The 16,379-nt window shown below is 39.1% G+C and overlaps 1 protein-coding gene across 1 annotated transcript; it reads left to right on the forward strand.

Annotated features, from left to right (window-relative positions):
* The first annotated feature begins 864 nt into the window (after window positions 1–864).
* lrrc40 (leucine rich repeat containing 40) lies at window positions 865–15,237 on the forward strand. Its single transcript, XM_020080501.2, has 15 exons — window positions 865–1,103; window positions 2,847–3,028; window positions 3,523–3,596; window positions 4,631–4,760; window positions 4,873–4,996; window positions 6,953–7,092; window positions 8,365–8,537; window positions 9,339–9,429; window positions 10,121–10,166; window positions 10,455–10,557; window positions 10,695–10,802; window positions 11,995–12,105; window positions 13,567–13,644; window positions 14,509–14,694; window positions 14,985–15,237. The coding sequence occupies exons 1-15, from the start codon at window positions 959–961 to the stop codon at window positions 15,088–15,090; spliced, it is 1,797 nt and encodes a 598-aa protein (XP_019936060.2). The 5' UTR covers window positions 865–958; the 3' UTR covers window positions 15,091–15,237.
* The last annotated feature ends 1,142 nt before the right edge of the window (window positions 15,238–16,379 follow it).

The raw sequence follows: 16,379 nt of genomic DNA on the forward strand, positions 1-16,379 counted from the left end.
GTCCAGAGGGAGGTTATTGCAGAAAACTGTGTGTGTGTGTGTTATTTGTGTCTGATGTGGACTCATCAGCAGGTTTCAGTGAGTTCCAGTGTAGTAGCCTACATGCTACATACTCATGAGGGAGTGAGTTTCCATAAATGATAATATAATAATCCAACTTAGGCCGTGTTAATTCACACCACCACACAGAACTTCATTTCACTTGAAGTTTTGAATATTTTATTGCTATTAGTGTCCTTACAAGTCAAGTAATGAATTTCATTTAAGTACAATACAAATTGCAATAACAAATTACATTACACTAGATCTGACTTTGAGGGCTTCATTTTACTTTTGGCCTCTCAACCTCAACTGTCAGTGTTTTTGACTGGTGTTGTAGGATGTGCGGTTTGTTTTGCACCTTAGTTGTAATCTTATGTTGTATCTCTGATTAACTTTGTATTGCTTCCTGACTTGGCCATGACTCCCTTCAAAAGCAAATTGCAACAGGAATCATCCTGATTAAATAAAGGTTAAATAAATAAAACACATTTAGGATCATTTTTGTAAAAAATATATATTTTAAATCAAAACAAAAAAAGGTCCCCTTTTTATTTTTCATATTGTATAAACCATGAAAAACTCAGACACAAGACCCCCCATGTTAAAGTAAATATTTTTAAATAAAAGCCATCAGATGGATAGACAAATAGAAATACATAGCCATACATAGCCACAGAATCTGTTTTCCTCAGTATGTGAATGTATGAAAGCATGGTAATGGATTTTAAAGATACTTTTGTGCTGGTTTAAGTCTTTATATACAGTCAATGGTTTTAATCAATAAATGTGAGGCTTTTAATGTGAAGGCTTGTGGGCGGAAGTGTAGCGTCGTGTTGTCTGTGGCGGCCGGAAGTAGGTCTGTTAGGGTGTGGAGGTAAACGGACGGGTCAGTTTTTCTCCGAACACGTTGTCAACAATGCCTCGACCCAGAAGAGCGGGCAACATGGACTCTCTGGCGGGCTTCAGGAAGGACGAGCCGGAGCCCAGTGTCCCCTACGGTCTGCTGAAGGCAGCAAGGGGGAGCGGTCAGCTCAACCTGTCCGGCCGAGGGCTCACTGAAGGTACACGAACACAGCTACACACCTTCTTACTTACCTACTTATTACTTATCTACCCACCTACCCACCATATACATACATATACATAACTTACATACATGCATACCTACCTACTTACTTATCTATCTACCTACCTACTTACTTATCTACCTACCTACCTACTTACTTATCTACCTACCTACCTACTTACTTATCTACCTACCTACTTACTTATCTACCTACCTACCTACTTATCTACCTACCTACTTACTTATCTATCTACCTACTTACTTACTTATCTACCTACCTACCTACTTATCTACCTACCTACTTACTTATCTATCTACCTACTTACTTACTTATCTATCTGCCTACCCACCCGTCCGGCCACCTACCTACCCACCACATACATACATACCTACCTACTTACCTACCCAGCCACCCACCTGGCCATCTACCCATCTACCTACTTACTTACCTACCTACCTAACCTAACTACCAACCTCTGTTATCAGCTCACACTGCTGCAGCAGCTGCTACAGCATCTTACTGTGTGAGATGGATTCAAATATCTAGTTTTCGCTGAGTGAAATGTGTTAATGCTAAGAGAGAAAAACAAAGATAGCAAAACACATTCATTCATTATTGTAGACTGGTGTTTACTGTATGAGACAGTTTAGGCATGAACTTCTGATTTTGATCATGGTTTTTTTAACGTTGCTTCCACTATATATTCCAGTGCAGTTCCCATTGTAAACCTTTCTGTGTGGAATGTTCTATTCTCTTGGACAGTGTTAAAGCTCTGGAGCTACTTCAGAATTATTCCATTATTCACTAATGAGTCCTCCTCAAACAGTTCTACAATATACTGTCACTTTTTATAAACAGTCTATGGTGCAGAGTGAAGAGAGGAAACTTTGTGTTCACTCTACCTGGTTTATCTGCAATGAAGGTTTTATAATCAATGTATTTCGTTCAATGAAACACGATTCGGTTTATAATTGTTCAAGTGTTTTGCTTACATGTAAGTTTGAATGATTGACTCAACTGGACTGTTCGCAATCTTCAGTCCTAAGTTCACAGCTTTTCAGCTCTATAAAAACCATGTGCAGCTTTGTTCTTGAAAACAGTAAGCAGTAAAAGAAATGTTGCCCTAGGTGACTTAAGACCATGTGATCTGAGGTATGGCTGTATGTTAAGACTTTTATAAGATTTTTATAATACATCCATAGATCTGACAGGCTTGATCCTTTTGAGTCTAAGAATTCACTAGATGTCCCCTCCTTACATCAGCTTATGTTAGACACTATAGTAGACACATGTTGGTAGTAAATTAAATAGATCTGAGTCTTTATTATAATCCCCTAATATATGACTTCCAAAGAGAGAAAGTGCCTCTTGTATATAGTGGATCCATTTTAGTAATAAAATAAAGCCTGCTGTTCTATGAGGGATAAACAATGAATAATTAGTGTAAGCTTCTGGACATTTACATCTGCTGACCACTACTGCATGGATTTCCTCTTAACTGTATTCTGCCAAGCGTCTATCCAGAGTTGTGAATGGGGGCAGTGTCATCCTGACTGACCGGTGCTAGTGAGTTTGCACCCATGGATCTCCTGGTCCTTTGAAAATGGTCTTGTAGTCCACTTGATCACTCGATACTGATAGGTGTCAGTAGAGATTAAAATGGTTCATGAAAAAAGCAATTCACTGTTCCCTCTGGAATAAATACTTAAAGTTTGTGTGTATATATACTTGTCTCAGTCCCTCAGAACGTGTACCGTCTAAACATTGACACACCAGAAGAGGCGCAGCAGAACGTCGGCTTCGGAGCATCAGACCGCTGGTGGGAACAGACTGACCTCACCAAACTTCTGCTCTCATCCAATAAGCTCACACAGCTGTCTGATGATATCCGACTTCTGCCTGGACTCACTACACTGGATGTGAGTATTACCAGCTCAGTCCCCTAAATAATCCACCAAGAAGCCAACAATAAACAAATGTGTTTTAAATCTTCTATTTTGAGATATGTAATTGTTCATACAGTTTTGTAACTGCGCTGCAGAAAATTCAAATTGCTAAATGAGGTTTATCTTGAAATCGTAAAGGGACCAAAACAGCTCTAAGCTTCCATCAAGACCATCAATGAAACTAAATTCCTATTGTAATAATGTTAATCTGGGATGAAATGAGCCAGAGCTCAAACTCATCATCTAACTCTAACTTTCTCACACTGCAACTCAGCTACTGAGCCACTAACTGGCTGTAGCATCTAATTTGGTTGCCTTGTATTACTTGTATGAACTGATGAACATAGTGTTACTATGACACATTATACAGTATATACTGTACATCATATGACACATAAGTTATACTGATAAAAAAGATGGAGACATTTTAACTCCAGCTGATCTCAAACATTTATTTACTCTGGCAGCTCCATGACAACCAGCTGAACAATTTACCCAGCGCTCTTGGAGAACTGCAGGAGCTGCAGCAGCTGAGACTCAGGTACAGACACAGACAGTGCAGACTGAGAAGGATGTGATTTTCCATAGAATACATTTTCTATTTTAAAACTTAATGTACTAATGATACAATGAATGAGCAAAGCACTGCCCAGTGACAAGACGTCCAAGGTTATGCTGCTGCATCAAGGTGATCGGATGAGCTACTGTATATATGTGGATACGGATGGGTTGACAATACATTTAGCACTACCTAGAAAGTTGGTATACACAAAAAAAGATTCATAGATCAAAAGAGGCCAATCATTGTAGTGGTTATATGAACAGTTACAAAAATAAATGACCAGGAATATGTAAAGGAGGTGCTCAAACATTTCACTTATTAAAAGTACAAATAAAGTGGCAATAGCGTACTGAAGTAACAATAATGTTTCTACTTAAGTAAAAGTAATTACCACTTTAATTACCACTAACCCTAAACATACTTAAAGTATTAAAAGTAAAAGCACCCCCTGAGTGTATCCTGTTCCCTAATGCAACAGACGGCGTCATCATTTTGGCGAGTCTTGGCGGAGCCTTGGTTCTGGCTTCTTCATTCATCAATCCATTTTGGTTTTTGTTTCTGCTCGCACTGCAGGCACTCTGCTCTCGTTGAAAGAGAAGGGGTCTAATGTAGCCTGCCCGCTTGAGATTGGAACAGTGAACCAATTTACCTGACGTTATTGATTTCTTTTAAAATATAAAAAATCATTGGAACAAGTAATGCAATGTATTGAAAATATGTTGTGGTGTAGAGTAGATAGTACAGATGTTTGCTGATATATGTCATAGAGTAAAAGTGCAAAGTACTGGAAAATACAACTACTTAAGTAAAGAAAAATGTAGTTTAGTACAGTAACTAAGTAATTGTACTTCATAACCTCCCTCTTCTGCAATTTAACAATGTTTCTATGAAAAAGAAATCTTGCAGCACCCCTGGCATTTTGTTATGGCACCACGGGACACATGACAGTATAATACATTAATAATTTTAATATGAACTGAAAGCACATGTGTGTTTGTTTCCTGTGTGTCCAGTCATAACCAGCTGACATCACTGCTGGTTGAAGTGTGTACTCTGAAGAACCTCCGTTGCCTCACAATGCAGCAGAACCTACTGGAGAACCTGCCAGAGGAACTGGGGCAACTGGAGAACCTGACTGAGCTGGTAACTAACACAAGCTGTTTGTATGGTATTATGATATTACATCAGACTCTTCTTTCCACTGTATTGTGTGATTGGCTGACCGAGGTGTGCTGTTTGTTGGGATTGGTTGCAGGACCTCTCCAACAACCATCTGAAGGAGCTGCCGTCCAGCCTGGGTCGTCTCACCTGCCTGCAGAAACTGAACCTGTGTAACAACAAGCTCAGCTGTCTGCCCGACAGTCTGGCCAGGCTCTCAAGTAAGACTAGCAAACTTAATGTCGGCTTGTGAGTTTATACCATGAACACACATTTACATTTGACAAAAAAAATTCCTTGATCATAAATAACATTTTGCTGCTTTAAAATGATATAAATAATTAGTTGTGGGATTCAGACTGAAGACAGGGGGCTCTGTTATTAAAGGAATCCTGTCTAAGGTACTGGTGAGGCAGTAAGTCCAGGTGATATAACAGATCTGTGTTTGAAAGCTTCTCGAATGATTCTCATTGGAATTTACAACTTTGTAAAGTATCTCATGGATGGTGTAGCTGCACAGGTTTCAATTAATATTTGCCATGAATCATAATGAAGTCTTTTTAAGTTAGTTTTTTTTCCTCATAAGACCCTGTGAAAACAACAAGAAAAAAAGCACACAGGTTTCAAATATACATCTCTCCATAGTTTTCTGAAAGTCTCTAAAGTCCGTCAATATTTCACACAAACAAAAGAAATACATTTTCTGTTTGTGCCTCGTGAACCATGTGCAGAATGTGGTTATTCCAGGACTATAGGTATTCTCCCAGCATCCTTTTAGGCTCTATCCAATAATGCAGTGCTTACATACATGAGCTCTGACCTATGGTCACGTGACTACTTACATTAAATTAACCTTATTTAAACAGCATTTGATTTTTAACCAAAATTACACAAGGCTCCGGATTGCGACCATTTAGGGGCAGAAGCAGCAGTTGGTTTGTACCATGCTGGAGTTTCCTGTGTTCTCCTCCACTCTCCTGCTGACCTGTTCTCACTTTAACTAATAAACACCAACACTCACAAGTTACTAGGACCTGATCAGTACATAAAGTAACTTAAATAGGTTGCATTTAAACATAATGAAAAATGAGTCGTCAACATTTTTTGCTCAGTATAACATGAGACGCGTGCAGCCAGGACTCTGGAGGATCCAGATTTATGATCCAAAACCATCCATTGATTACTAAATACATGATTGTAAGTTTGTCATCTAAATCATAACTATCCCATCCTTACATGTACCCTGATCCAAATGTTTAATATTTATTCAAGAGCAATTTTTCTTTACAGAGCCAGAGCTTCCATTTATTTATTGTGTTGGTTGTGTGTGTGGTTTATTTTATTGATGGTTAATTTATTGAGGATATTATAATATTTTTCGTTCTAATTTGAATGTCAGACTGAATATTCTTAAGAATTGAAAGTTCATTGCTCTTTGCAAATGTGTACTTGAAAGATTATGCTTTAATATAATTTTTTAGTTGTTGGAAATAGTTTCTAAATAATGACAATAAAATCATTTATCACGATACTTTCTTGGGCAATATATCATCCAACACATTTTTTTGTCATGACAGGCCTACCTTAATATTTTCAATAATGCACTAAGTGAGAGGTTTACAGCTCTAATTCTCTGAAAATGTCTTTCATATCCGAGCAAAATTGGTATTGTAGACTGAAATATTTTGATTCAGAATCAAATTGATTTCGGAAATCAGTGGCGATACCCAGCCCATGTACTTAAAGTAACAAAAATAAAGCCAATTTAGCCAATTCCAGAATAATATATGACAGTATTCTCAGCACAGAAGAGGATGAAATCTGATGTCAGAGGGTCCCTGCATGTGGACACAGTAGAGGACCTGATTAGAATAAGTCTTGAGGGAACTAGCTTGGAGGAGGTTGATGCCAAGGAGTCCTCCAGGCTGCACCTCACTGTCCCCCTGATCTCTTCCCTTGAATTCAGTGTCTGTAACATGTCGTCGTAGACTCAGAGAGGACGTTGACAAAACTGACTGTTTAAAGAATAAAGAGTGTCCAACTGCTTTCACATCATACAATTTACAATTCTGAATTTGGGGAGACGTGCTGAGAGAGAGGGCAGCTTGATGCAGAGAAACGTGTGCAATCTAAGCGTTAAAGAGAGTGTCTGTATCATTTCTGATTTCATTTGACAGATTTGAAACTGTTGGACTGCAGCAAAAACCAGCTGACTGACATCCCTGCCAGCCTATCAGAAATGCTCGCCCTGGAGCAGCTCTACCTCAGACACAACAAGCTCTGCTTCTTACCAAAGCTCCCAGCACCTGCGCTCAAGGTAACCATAGCAACATTAGAGTTTCCTCGAGTGTAAAATTAATTTGTGGTGTTTTTGACACACTCTGCTCTTGGAGACATATACACACTCTGAGCACTTTATTAGGAACACCTGTAAGTCTTTATCCATGCCGTTTTACAGTCATCCAACCATGCCAGCGATGAAATGTATGAAATAATGCAGCAGTTAAAGTTAAAGTTCACATTAAACATTGGGATGGAAAGTTTGAGTGTTCAGTGACTTTGACTGTGATATGATGATAATAAAATTAAAATACAAATACAGTCATCACAATTTACAGGTACATAGGGATTAAAACAAAAACAGACTTGGTCAGACACCTTTGATGCATCCAGGAAACACAAATATTGTTCTGTAATCTGTATTTACTCTATATTCTATTCTATATTGTATGTTCATTCACAACATTCTTAAGAGCTTTTACTCAGAATGGAATAAGGAACACCAGTTCCATGTTAATCAGAGAGGTCAGAGGAGAATGGTCGGACCGGTTGGAGCTGACAGAAAGGCTTCAATGACTCAGATAATCACTCTTAACAACTGTGGTGAGCAGAGAAGCTTCTCACAGTGAACAACACATCTAACCTTCAAGTGGATCGTTCTACAACATGAAAGAGACCAAAGGGAGGAACTACCCAGGATACGGTCACACATAGGCAAATGGATCCAATTCTCCAAAGTTGAACTCCACACAAAGCCATGCTACAATTTGCCTTGGCACAGGAATCAAATGTTTTATTCATCTTCTTGCCTGCACAGATTGGAAGTGAACCAGAAGGTAAAGGTTCTCCACTGATACATTTGCATATGTGTAACCAAAGCAAACAGGATGAGATTACATAAAAAGTAAATGGAAGGATAAACATTTTATGTCACTAGAGCGAGAGCCAACATTGTCATTTTAGCGTTCAAACCAAATGAGACATGAAAGCTTGTTTGGATTGAACGCATCATTGGTATGGTGTTCCAAATAAAGTTAGTTGCTGTACTATTGATTACACAGATGAACCAATATGTGAGTGCTGAGTTTGAGGTCAACAGTCATAGAGATGGAAGAAACCTTTAAAGTGATTCTCACCAAAAAATGTTGGTTAGTTTGAAGCAGTGTTGGAGTGAGAACATTACAGGTAATATCTAATAATTGTGTGTGTGTGTGTGTGTGTGTGTGTGTGTGTGTGTGTGTGTGTGTGTGTGTGTGTGTGTGTGTGTGTGTGTGTGTGTGTGTGTGTGTGTGTGTTTGCGCGCATGCAGGAGTTGTATGTTGGTAACAATCAGATCGAGCAGTTGGAGACAGATCAGCTGACCTGCCTGGCAGCCATCTCTCTTCTGGAACTCAGAGACAACAAGATCAAAACCCTGCCTGAACAGATCACCTTACTGAGCACGCTCACACGCCTCGACCTCACCAACAATGACATCATCACGTAGGTCAAGACATTATGACCCCTATGGCTGTTATCTGTTAAACTTAAAACTCCAATGAGAAACAAATATATCACTATCTGCTCCATTCTCACCTTATGACCTCAGACAGATTTCACCAGGTGAGCCACTGGCGCACGTTTGTTTGTGTACAAAAGTTCTCCTATTTTATGACCACAGTCATTTCAAGTTTTCTATTTCTGGTTGTTATTACATGTTGCCCTGCATGCACACTGTAGCTCAATTTGCTAATTTGTAATCAAATAAAACTTGCCCACAGCAAACAGCTGGTCAACACCACATCAAAATTATGACCTCACAGCTGGACAGAGGTCAGATATTAACTCTGGAGACACACGCTAATATCTAGATCCGAGACACGTTTTAATGCCCGGTCTAAATAGAGTTTAATCGGTTTAAAGGTTCGGTGAATAGAAGCAGCTGAATACTCCTCATCTCACCCTCTGCTTCCAAACATGAAAGAGAACCTGTGGTGAACTTCAGTTGTCATGAAAACTCAATAGGTTTTAATTTGTCCAGTTTGGACGACAGTCAAAAACATGGTGGCTTCCACAGAGAGGACCCCCCCCCCCCCCATGTAAATATAAAGTTTTTAAACATAAAAGGATCATTCTATGGTAAAGAAAACTACAATTCATACAATTTAGATGAAACACACCAGTGAAAACATCTCTAGGATTATTTTATATTTAATTTCTCCTAAATCTTACCCACTGAACCTTTAAGCACTGTTGAATCCAGCTGAGACTTCTTTCATGTGATTTGGTGTCTGTCTCTGTCAGTCTTCCAGCATCACTCAGCTTACTGCCCAATCTGACGGTGTTACTGCTGGAAGGAAACCCTCTGCGAGGAATCAGGAGAGACCTACTCACTGTAGGTGACACACTGAGGACACCAACACTGAGCATTTACCCTGATCAAATTGGAAAACTGAAGGAAGTTGACAAATATACTGTGTCACAATAACCTCTATGATGAGTAATTTAATACGACTTAAAACATTTGCCAGTAAAGACTGCGGTCTACTAGGACAAGGTCATTTCTTTTATTCTTCTAAATGAAGAAAACATAAAGGCTGTGGCTCAGGATGTAGAGTGGGTCATTCCCTTACCAGAAGGTCAACGGTTCAATCCCCGGTACCTCGGGCTAAGACACTGAACCCTAATACCTGTGCTACAGTGTGTGTGATAGAAAAACCACATCAAGTATGTGGATTGTACTGTAAGGACTGGAGCTGAAGAAAAGCACCATATAAATACAGTACATTTACCTTGTAACATAACTCTACAGTTACCATATGTCGTAGTTATTAAGTTTAAGGATGCTTCTATACATTTCAGTGACATGTTACAAGGTAAAACTCTAAAATCACGTTTTTTTCTTATTTTAGTCGAGGAGTAAGGACAGAGGATGCCCACTTTGTACAGATAGTCTAACCCATGATTTGCGATAATGGTTTAAAGTGTAAATAAATTTGATTTGATTGATTAGATTTGATTTGAAATCAGCTGGTGAAAACATCCGTGTGAATTTTCAGACTGCTTACCATCTTCTGTTCTCACAGAAAGGAACCAATGAGCTTCTGAAATATTTAAGGGGAAGAATTAAAGGTAAAGTTCCTTTTTTGTGCTGACTGGAAACAGTTTCGACCACTGAACCATAACCTGTACAATGCTGTGAGATGTGGTTTAAAATTCTGAAAAGCTCTAACTGCACATTTTTGTGTCAGAGATTAAGGTTTCACTCAGTTCACTGTAGAAATTGCCAGAACTGTTCAAATTAAGTGTTAATACATTCACCAGCTGACCTGCTATTACACCTTTATGAAGAATACAAGTACATTTCAATAATATTATAACTTTTCTCAGTCAAGTGCTTCTTTTTGTGTGTGTTTGCAGAGGAGCCTGAGAAACCAGATGATGGACAAACTGCCATGACGTTACCCAGCCAGGCCATCGTCAATGTACATAACATCAAAACTCTCAAGGTATTGGCATACAGGTCAGTGATAGACATGTGTGTCACACAGAGATCAACACACGTTGTTTTATTTTACCTGTTGTTTTATTGGATATTCATAGTCATTGACTGTAGCTGTGAAACAACTTTCATATTTCTGTGTGTGCGTGTGTGTTCAGTGAGAAGCAGGCAGCTGTTATTCCAGATGAGCTGTTTGATACTGCAGCAGAACAAGGTGTTGCCACTGTTAACTTCAGCAAGAACCAGCTGACCTCCATACCTCCCAGGTACGTACACAAAATACACAGCCACACACGTAATTGCATATGATGACACTCGGCGTGAGTGGTGCTGACATCATCCCTGACATATGATGAAGATCACAGAGCTCGCTCGAGATGAGCCAGGCCTCCACCAACAATCACTGCTCAAGAGTTAAGAATTCTGTCTGACTTAGGCCTGGGCCGATAATCAATAAATCAATTAATCGCGCGATAAATTAAAATGAACTCAATCATTTTTCCGGCCTCGATATATCGCCATGTGCATGCCTGTTTGTTTTCCTCGTCTCTCGCCTCCAAGCACTCTGGATGACAAGAGGGTTCACTCTGTGCTCGGTCTCAGCACCTGGGGGCGTTTGTTGCGGAATGAACGGCGTGAACCCTCTTGTCAGTCATCCAGCCTCTTTGTCTCTGTGGGGGGAGGCGGGGCCGCTAGCATTAGCTCCACACACAGAGTGCAGCAAGTGAGTGTCGTGCGGCGCAACGCGAGGAAAGAGATTGCAAAGTCAAACGCCACAGCCCCGGTGTGGGAATATTTCAGCCTCAAACCGAACTTGATAAGCCATTTTATTTATTGTTTTGGTTGTGTGTGGTTTTATATTTGAGTGCTGTTTTTCTGAACAGAGACGGGGTCTATTTTATTGTTTTTGGTTGTGATTTTTATTCAAGTCCAGTTTTTGCTAACAGAGACTGAGACATTTTATTTTTCGTTTGTTTTATTCATTTAGGATATTTAAATGTTCTCGAAATTACAATTACAATGATAAAAAAACACTGAGAAATAAAAGTTTATTGTATTTGAAATGGTGTACATTATTATGATATATTATCATGTTGACAATAATATCGTTTATCGGCAATAATTTGTGGGACAATATATTGTCCAGCGAAATTTGTTATCGACCCAGGCCTAGTCTGACTTGTGTTTGATGGCTGCAGACAGGTTTACATGACGTTTCATACAAACCTCATGTTTCATTTTCCTTTTTATTCATATTTTGTATTGTCGGTGGTGAGACAGGTGATCTATTCTCTTCAAATTACAGATAGTTGATCGATTGATTGATAGTTCTCATAATAAAACAAGATAGTAAATGTCTTCTATATGAATATTAACATAGACTAAATGAGAAGTGTAGTTCATCTCAGGTTTGCTGTAAAATAATGTACTAATGACCATGTGCGTGTGTGTATGCAGGCTGGTGGAGTTCCACTCGTCACTGTCAGACATCAATCTGGGTTTCAACAGACTGACCTGCTGTTCTCCTGACATCTGCAAGTTACTGCAGCTGACACACATCGACCTCAGGTATATATACATATATATATATAAACAATTTGCAATGATTCCTAAGCTGTTGTCAAACTCTAATGATAAAAAAATTTAAATGAGACTTGATATTACAGTTTAACTATAAACGTTATTATATATAACTATGAAAACACAAATACAAATCATATATACAACTTGTATCATATAGCAACATCCTGTATCATATATGTTCTGCATTTTTTATTCTCTGAATTAAAAGTTTTCTTAATGGCAAACATAAATGCAGACACGTCTGTGAAAGGTTCATATTCCGATGTTACCAGCCAACCTTTATTTTGGATTATCTATTCTAAATATCTTGTGAGATATTCTCTAAACAGCATGTTAGCATAATAATGTTTTAAACAATGCTCAAGTGCTGTCACATTGTAAATAGTGAATACTTTATACTCTATATAATAAATGAATGATATTGATTTTATGGGATTTTAGAGAACCACAGAGTTGATTAGTAAGAAGTGGAAGTGACATTATGGTCATTATTTAATCCGCAGAGATCAAACATTTGGCTGCAAAATAACAAGACAGCATCACAAGAAAGTTTCGTTAAGGAGAATTCCTCTGGCACTTTATTAGGAACTGTCCTGAAGTCGTTTTCAGACATGAACTCTGGAGGATGTCTAGAGCATTGGGACTTTCACCGGAGTTTGCCTTTCACAAGGCATCGGCCATTATCACCAAAAGCTCGCTTGACGTATTCGTCTGTGTCATATTTGCGTCCGTCCATTGTCAGAAACATCAACAGCCCTCCCACTCGCTCATTAGGAATCCTGCGGAGGATCTCCTGCTGTGTCCTCACATCGGCTCCTTCTGTCATTTTGCAGACTTTTTATTTGGGGGCTGGCAGGAGACACTCTGCAAAAAGTCCGGAGGCTCTCACTCTCCAGAGTTTAAGCAGCTTTATGCATACACACACTGACCAACACTGGACAGTTGAAGACTGAAAAATGTATCCTGGTCTGATGAATTTGGATTTCTACTGAGGCTGTAGATGATAGAATCACAATCTGTCATCAACAGTTAGCCTCTGGCTCATTTAGTCATTTTGCTGTTGATTAATGAGCACTGTCCCTGTCAAATAAACAAATAAATGAACCGCATCGATCCATGGAGCCAACCTGCCTTGTGTCAACAGTCCAGACTTCTTCCTGTGCTGATGGTGGTGTGATGTTGTCTATCTGAGCATTGTTGTTGACCGTGTGCATTGAACTCCTCATTCACCAGATAACCTGCCTGTGAAGAGATTGGCATTATGAATGTACAGCTGACAAATCAGCAGAGATCACATGATTAAATGTCTGAAAGTGATGATGTAAACAAGGAAGCCAACGATGTCAGATAGCATTCGCTGAAGGTGCTTATGAAGAGGACAGGACTTGTCTGGAATCACCAGTAAAATGCTGCACACTCCATTTATCTTTGTCTTTTTGCTTTCAGGAACAATCAGCTCACTGATTTAGCACCTGATATGAAGAACTTAACCAAACTACGCTCCATTACCCTCAATTGCAACAGGTAACTCACTGTTTCAGGACCAGTTTTTGAGTGTGTGTTTGAAAGGGCAAAAAGCACCATCATCTCTCACAGTTAGTTACCTTTCTTTATTTCTATATTTATATTTACATTTTTGTTATATCCTCCATGCTGTTTCATCAGGCCCATGGCTGTTATTTATGTAGTTTCTCTTTGGTAAAATACTGAATTATGATTAAGGACCTAATTCACACTGCTCCAAATGTTTCAAACCTCTCAACAACTCGATGGGATTGTAAGTACGCTAAGGTAAAAAAATGTGGTTAAAAGCATTTGTTTCCTCTCCACTGTCACCAAGCGCTCATTGTGGGAATGATGATAATATTATATGGTGTTGACCTCACTCTGAAAAGTGCCTTGAGATAATGCTGCTGTGTAGATATGAAGGGATGAAGAGGAGACACTGATGGAGGAAGTTGTATTCATGAAATGAAACAACAGCAGGCTGCAAATACTGCCCGCCCTGAGTATTAATACTGCTGCCTCATAAACTGGAAGAAGAATTCAGCCACAAACACCTGTTACCTACAAACTGCTGCTGCAAATAATGCATCATCTTTTGCATCAAGGTGTCTTTAAATGTGCCTGATAGAATAACAACAAATAATGTTTTTAAAGAAAAACAACACAAGAGAGGCTAATACTAACTTGAAATGGAACAAAATGAATAGAGGAATGAATGTTTCTTATTAATCGCACATAATAACTAAAGTAGTAGTAGGTTCTGTTAAACGTGTTTCTGTGTAGTACGTTGTAGTAATAATTTCACAGCAGCCTGGCCATTCTTCTTTTCTATACCATCATATAGTATCCTCCAGTTTGTCATAGTCTTTGTACTGATCACAGGTTCAAGTCCTTCCCTGAAGTCCTCTATCAGATTGCGTCCTTGGAGACAGTGTTGCTTGGTAACAACCAGGTGGGTGGGGTGGACCCTAGTCGCCTGATGAAGTTGGTTAATCTGTCGACACTGGATCTGTCAAACAATGACCTCCTTAACATCCCCCCTGAACTGGGCCTCTGCTCCAGCCTCAGGTAGGAAGCACAGCTGAGCACATTGTCCTGTACCTTCTTTTAATACGTGTCTGAACACGACCACTGCAGCACCAACACCTGCCTGCACTGTTCTTCAGGAGGACAATGACACTGGTGCCGCTCAGTATTTTTTGCCTCTTGTATATTTTCTTACATTTCCTCCCAGAAAACCCACAAAGAGTTAGAATTAAGTGTAAATGAAGTGAGACATTCTGGGAATTTAACTGTGTCAACAAATCGTAGTGAAAATGTCACATGGCTGATGAGTTGAAGTTTGTGTTGTTCCTCAGGTGTCTCAGTCTGGAGGGGAATCCTTTCCGCACACCCAGAGCAGCCATCGTGGCCAAAGGAACGGATTCAGTGTTGGAGTATCTCCGCAGCCGCATACCTACATGACTACCTGAGCTCAGCTCAATCAATTTCAATCAGTTTTGATTTTTAATTTGCTTCAATCAACAATCTGAAGGCTCTTTATAAAATTCAATCCATGTTACAAAAAAGTAAGCATGACTAAGCACTTCTCTAATAAAATTGTTCTAAGAATTATAAGGAGTGGTGTGAATTTTATAACAGTGTAGTAGCAACAGTTGATGGACCAGTGGCAACTCTTTAACAAGCACAGGGACATTAAAATGAAACAGCAGCTGTAAGCTTCAATAATGTTTATAATGTTTTACTCAGCTAATTAACAATCAGCTAACTGTTGCCAGTTAGCTTCGGGAGTAGCTCCGGATCATATGGTTTTGTGGTGAGACATCTTTACTGACAAGCTCTTCTTTATCTTGGATTTGTCCCCCTCTGTGGACAGTAACTGTATCAACTTTCTAAGAGATCACATCCAAACCTGCCAGTCTTTGTTCCATTATTGTGAAGTCAATCACAATGTGAGCTGAGGAGACTCCAATAGAAAATGATCTCATCCATCACGACACAAATTCAAACTTTCACCTCTTCTATAGTTTGTCTTACATCGTTCCATCACTAGACTTGACTGAAAATGTATTACATGCTCTTTGACTGTAAATATTTCCCTTCATATCTAAAGCTATTATGACTCATGACAATTACCACCCAGAAGCTGTCAGTTAAGAAACACAATATTGTTCAACTTTTCCCTATTTTATATTTATGCTTATACAAAAACCTGCCACATCAAATACCTTTTATGCATAATACTACTTGGCAATAAACCCAGATTCTGAAATAGTGTCACCATCACCCTGCACAGGATGAGCAGGTGAAAGCACTTACAGAGCTGTCAGCAATAAAATCATTCTATATGATTTGGTGTAAAGAATTTTGATTCAGCTTTTCTTCCAGCCTGAGTTGTTATCTACAAAAATAAACAGACCTTACCTGTGGTGTATAAACACGGCAGCAAATTAAACCGAGACCTGATTTCCCAACAGCCTGTTCACATCAGACAAAGCTCTTCTACTTCTATAGTGACATTCATTTCTGTGGAATGTCACTATTTATGAATCGTTTGTTTTTTGCCTCCATGCTTGTAACAGCAAGTGACCAGAGTCACTATGTTTTCAGGGTGTTCACCTGTCTTTCCCTTTCCTCTAAACGCAATATTTTAAGAATGCCGTGAGGGATTTTATTTAAATGTGGTACAAACATTCACTTGGACTCAAGGATTAGATTAAGATTAATTGATTAGATTTTGGTAGCCGAAGCTC

Source organism: Paralichthys olivaceus, chromosome 3 (genome assembly GCF_024713975.1).
Source record: "Paralichthys olivaceus isolate ysfri-2021 chromosome 3, ASM2471397v2, whole genome shotgun sequence".
In the NCBI taxonomy this organism is placed as follows: domain Eukaryota; kingdom Metazoa; phylum Chordata; class Actinopteri; order Pleuronectiformes; family Paralichthyidae; genus Paralichthys; species Paralichthys olivaceus.

Coding starts and splice junctions, on each gene's coding strand:
- lrrc40 (XM_020080501.2), top strand. CDS start 959: ATGCCTCGACCCAGAAGAGCGGGCAACATGGACTCTCTGGCGGGCTTC. Junction 8,538..9,338: donor ACCAACAATGACATCATCAC/GTAGGTCAAGAC, acceptor TGTCTCTGTCAG/TCTTCCAGCATCACTCAGCT. Junction 10,558..10,694: donor CTCAAGGTATTGGCATACAG/GTCAGTGATAGA, acceptor GTGTGTGTTCAG/TGAGAAGCAGGCAGCTGTTA.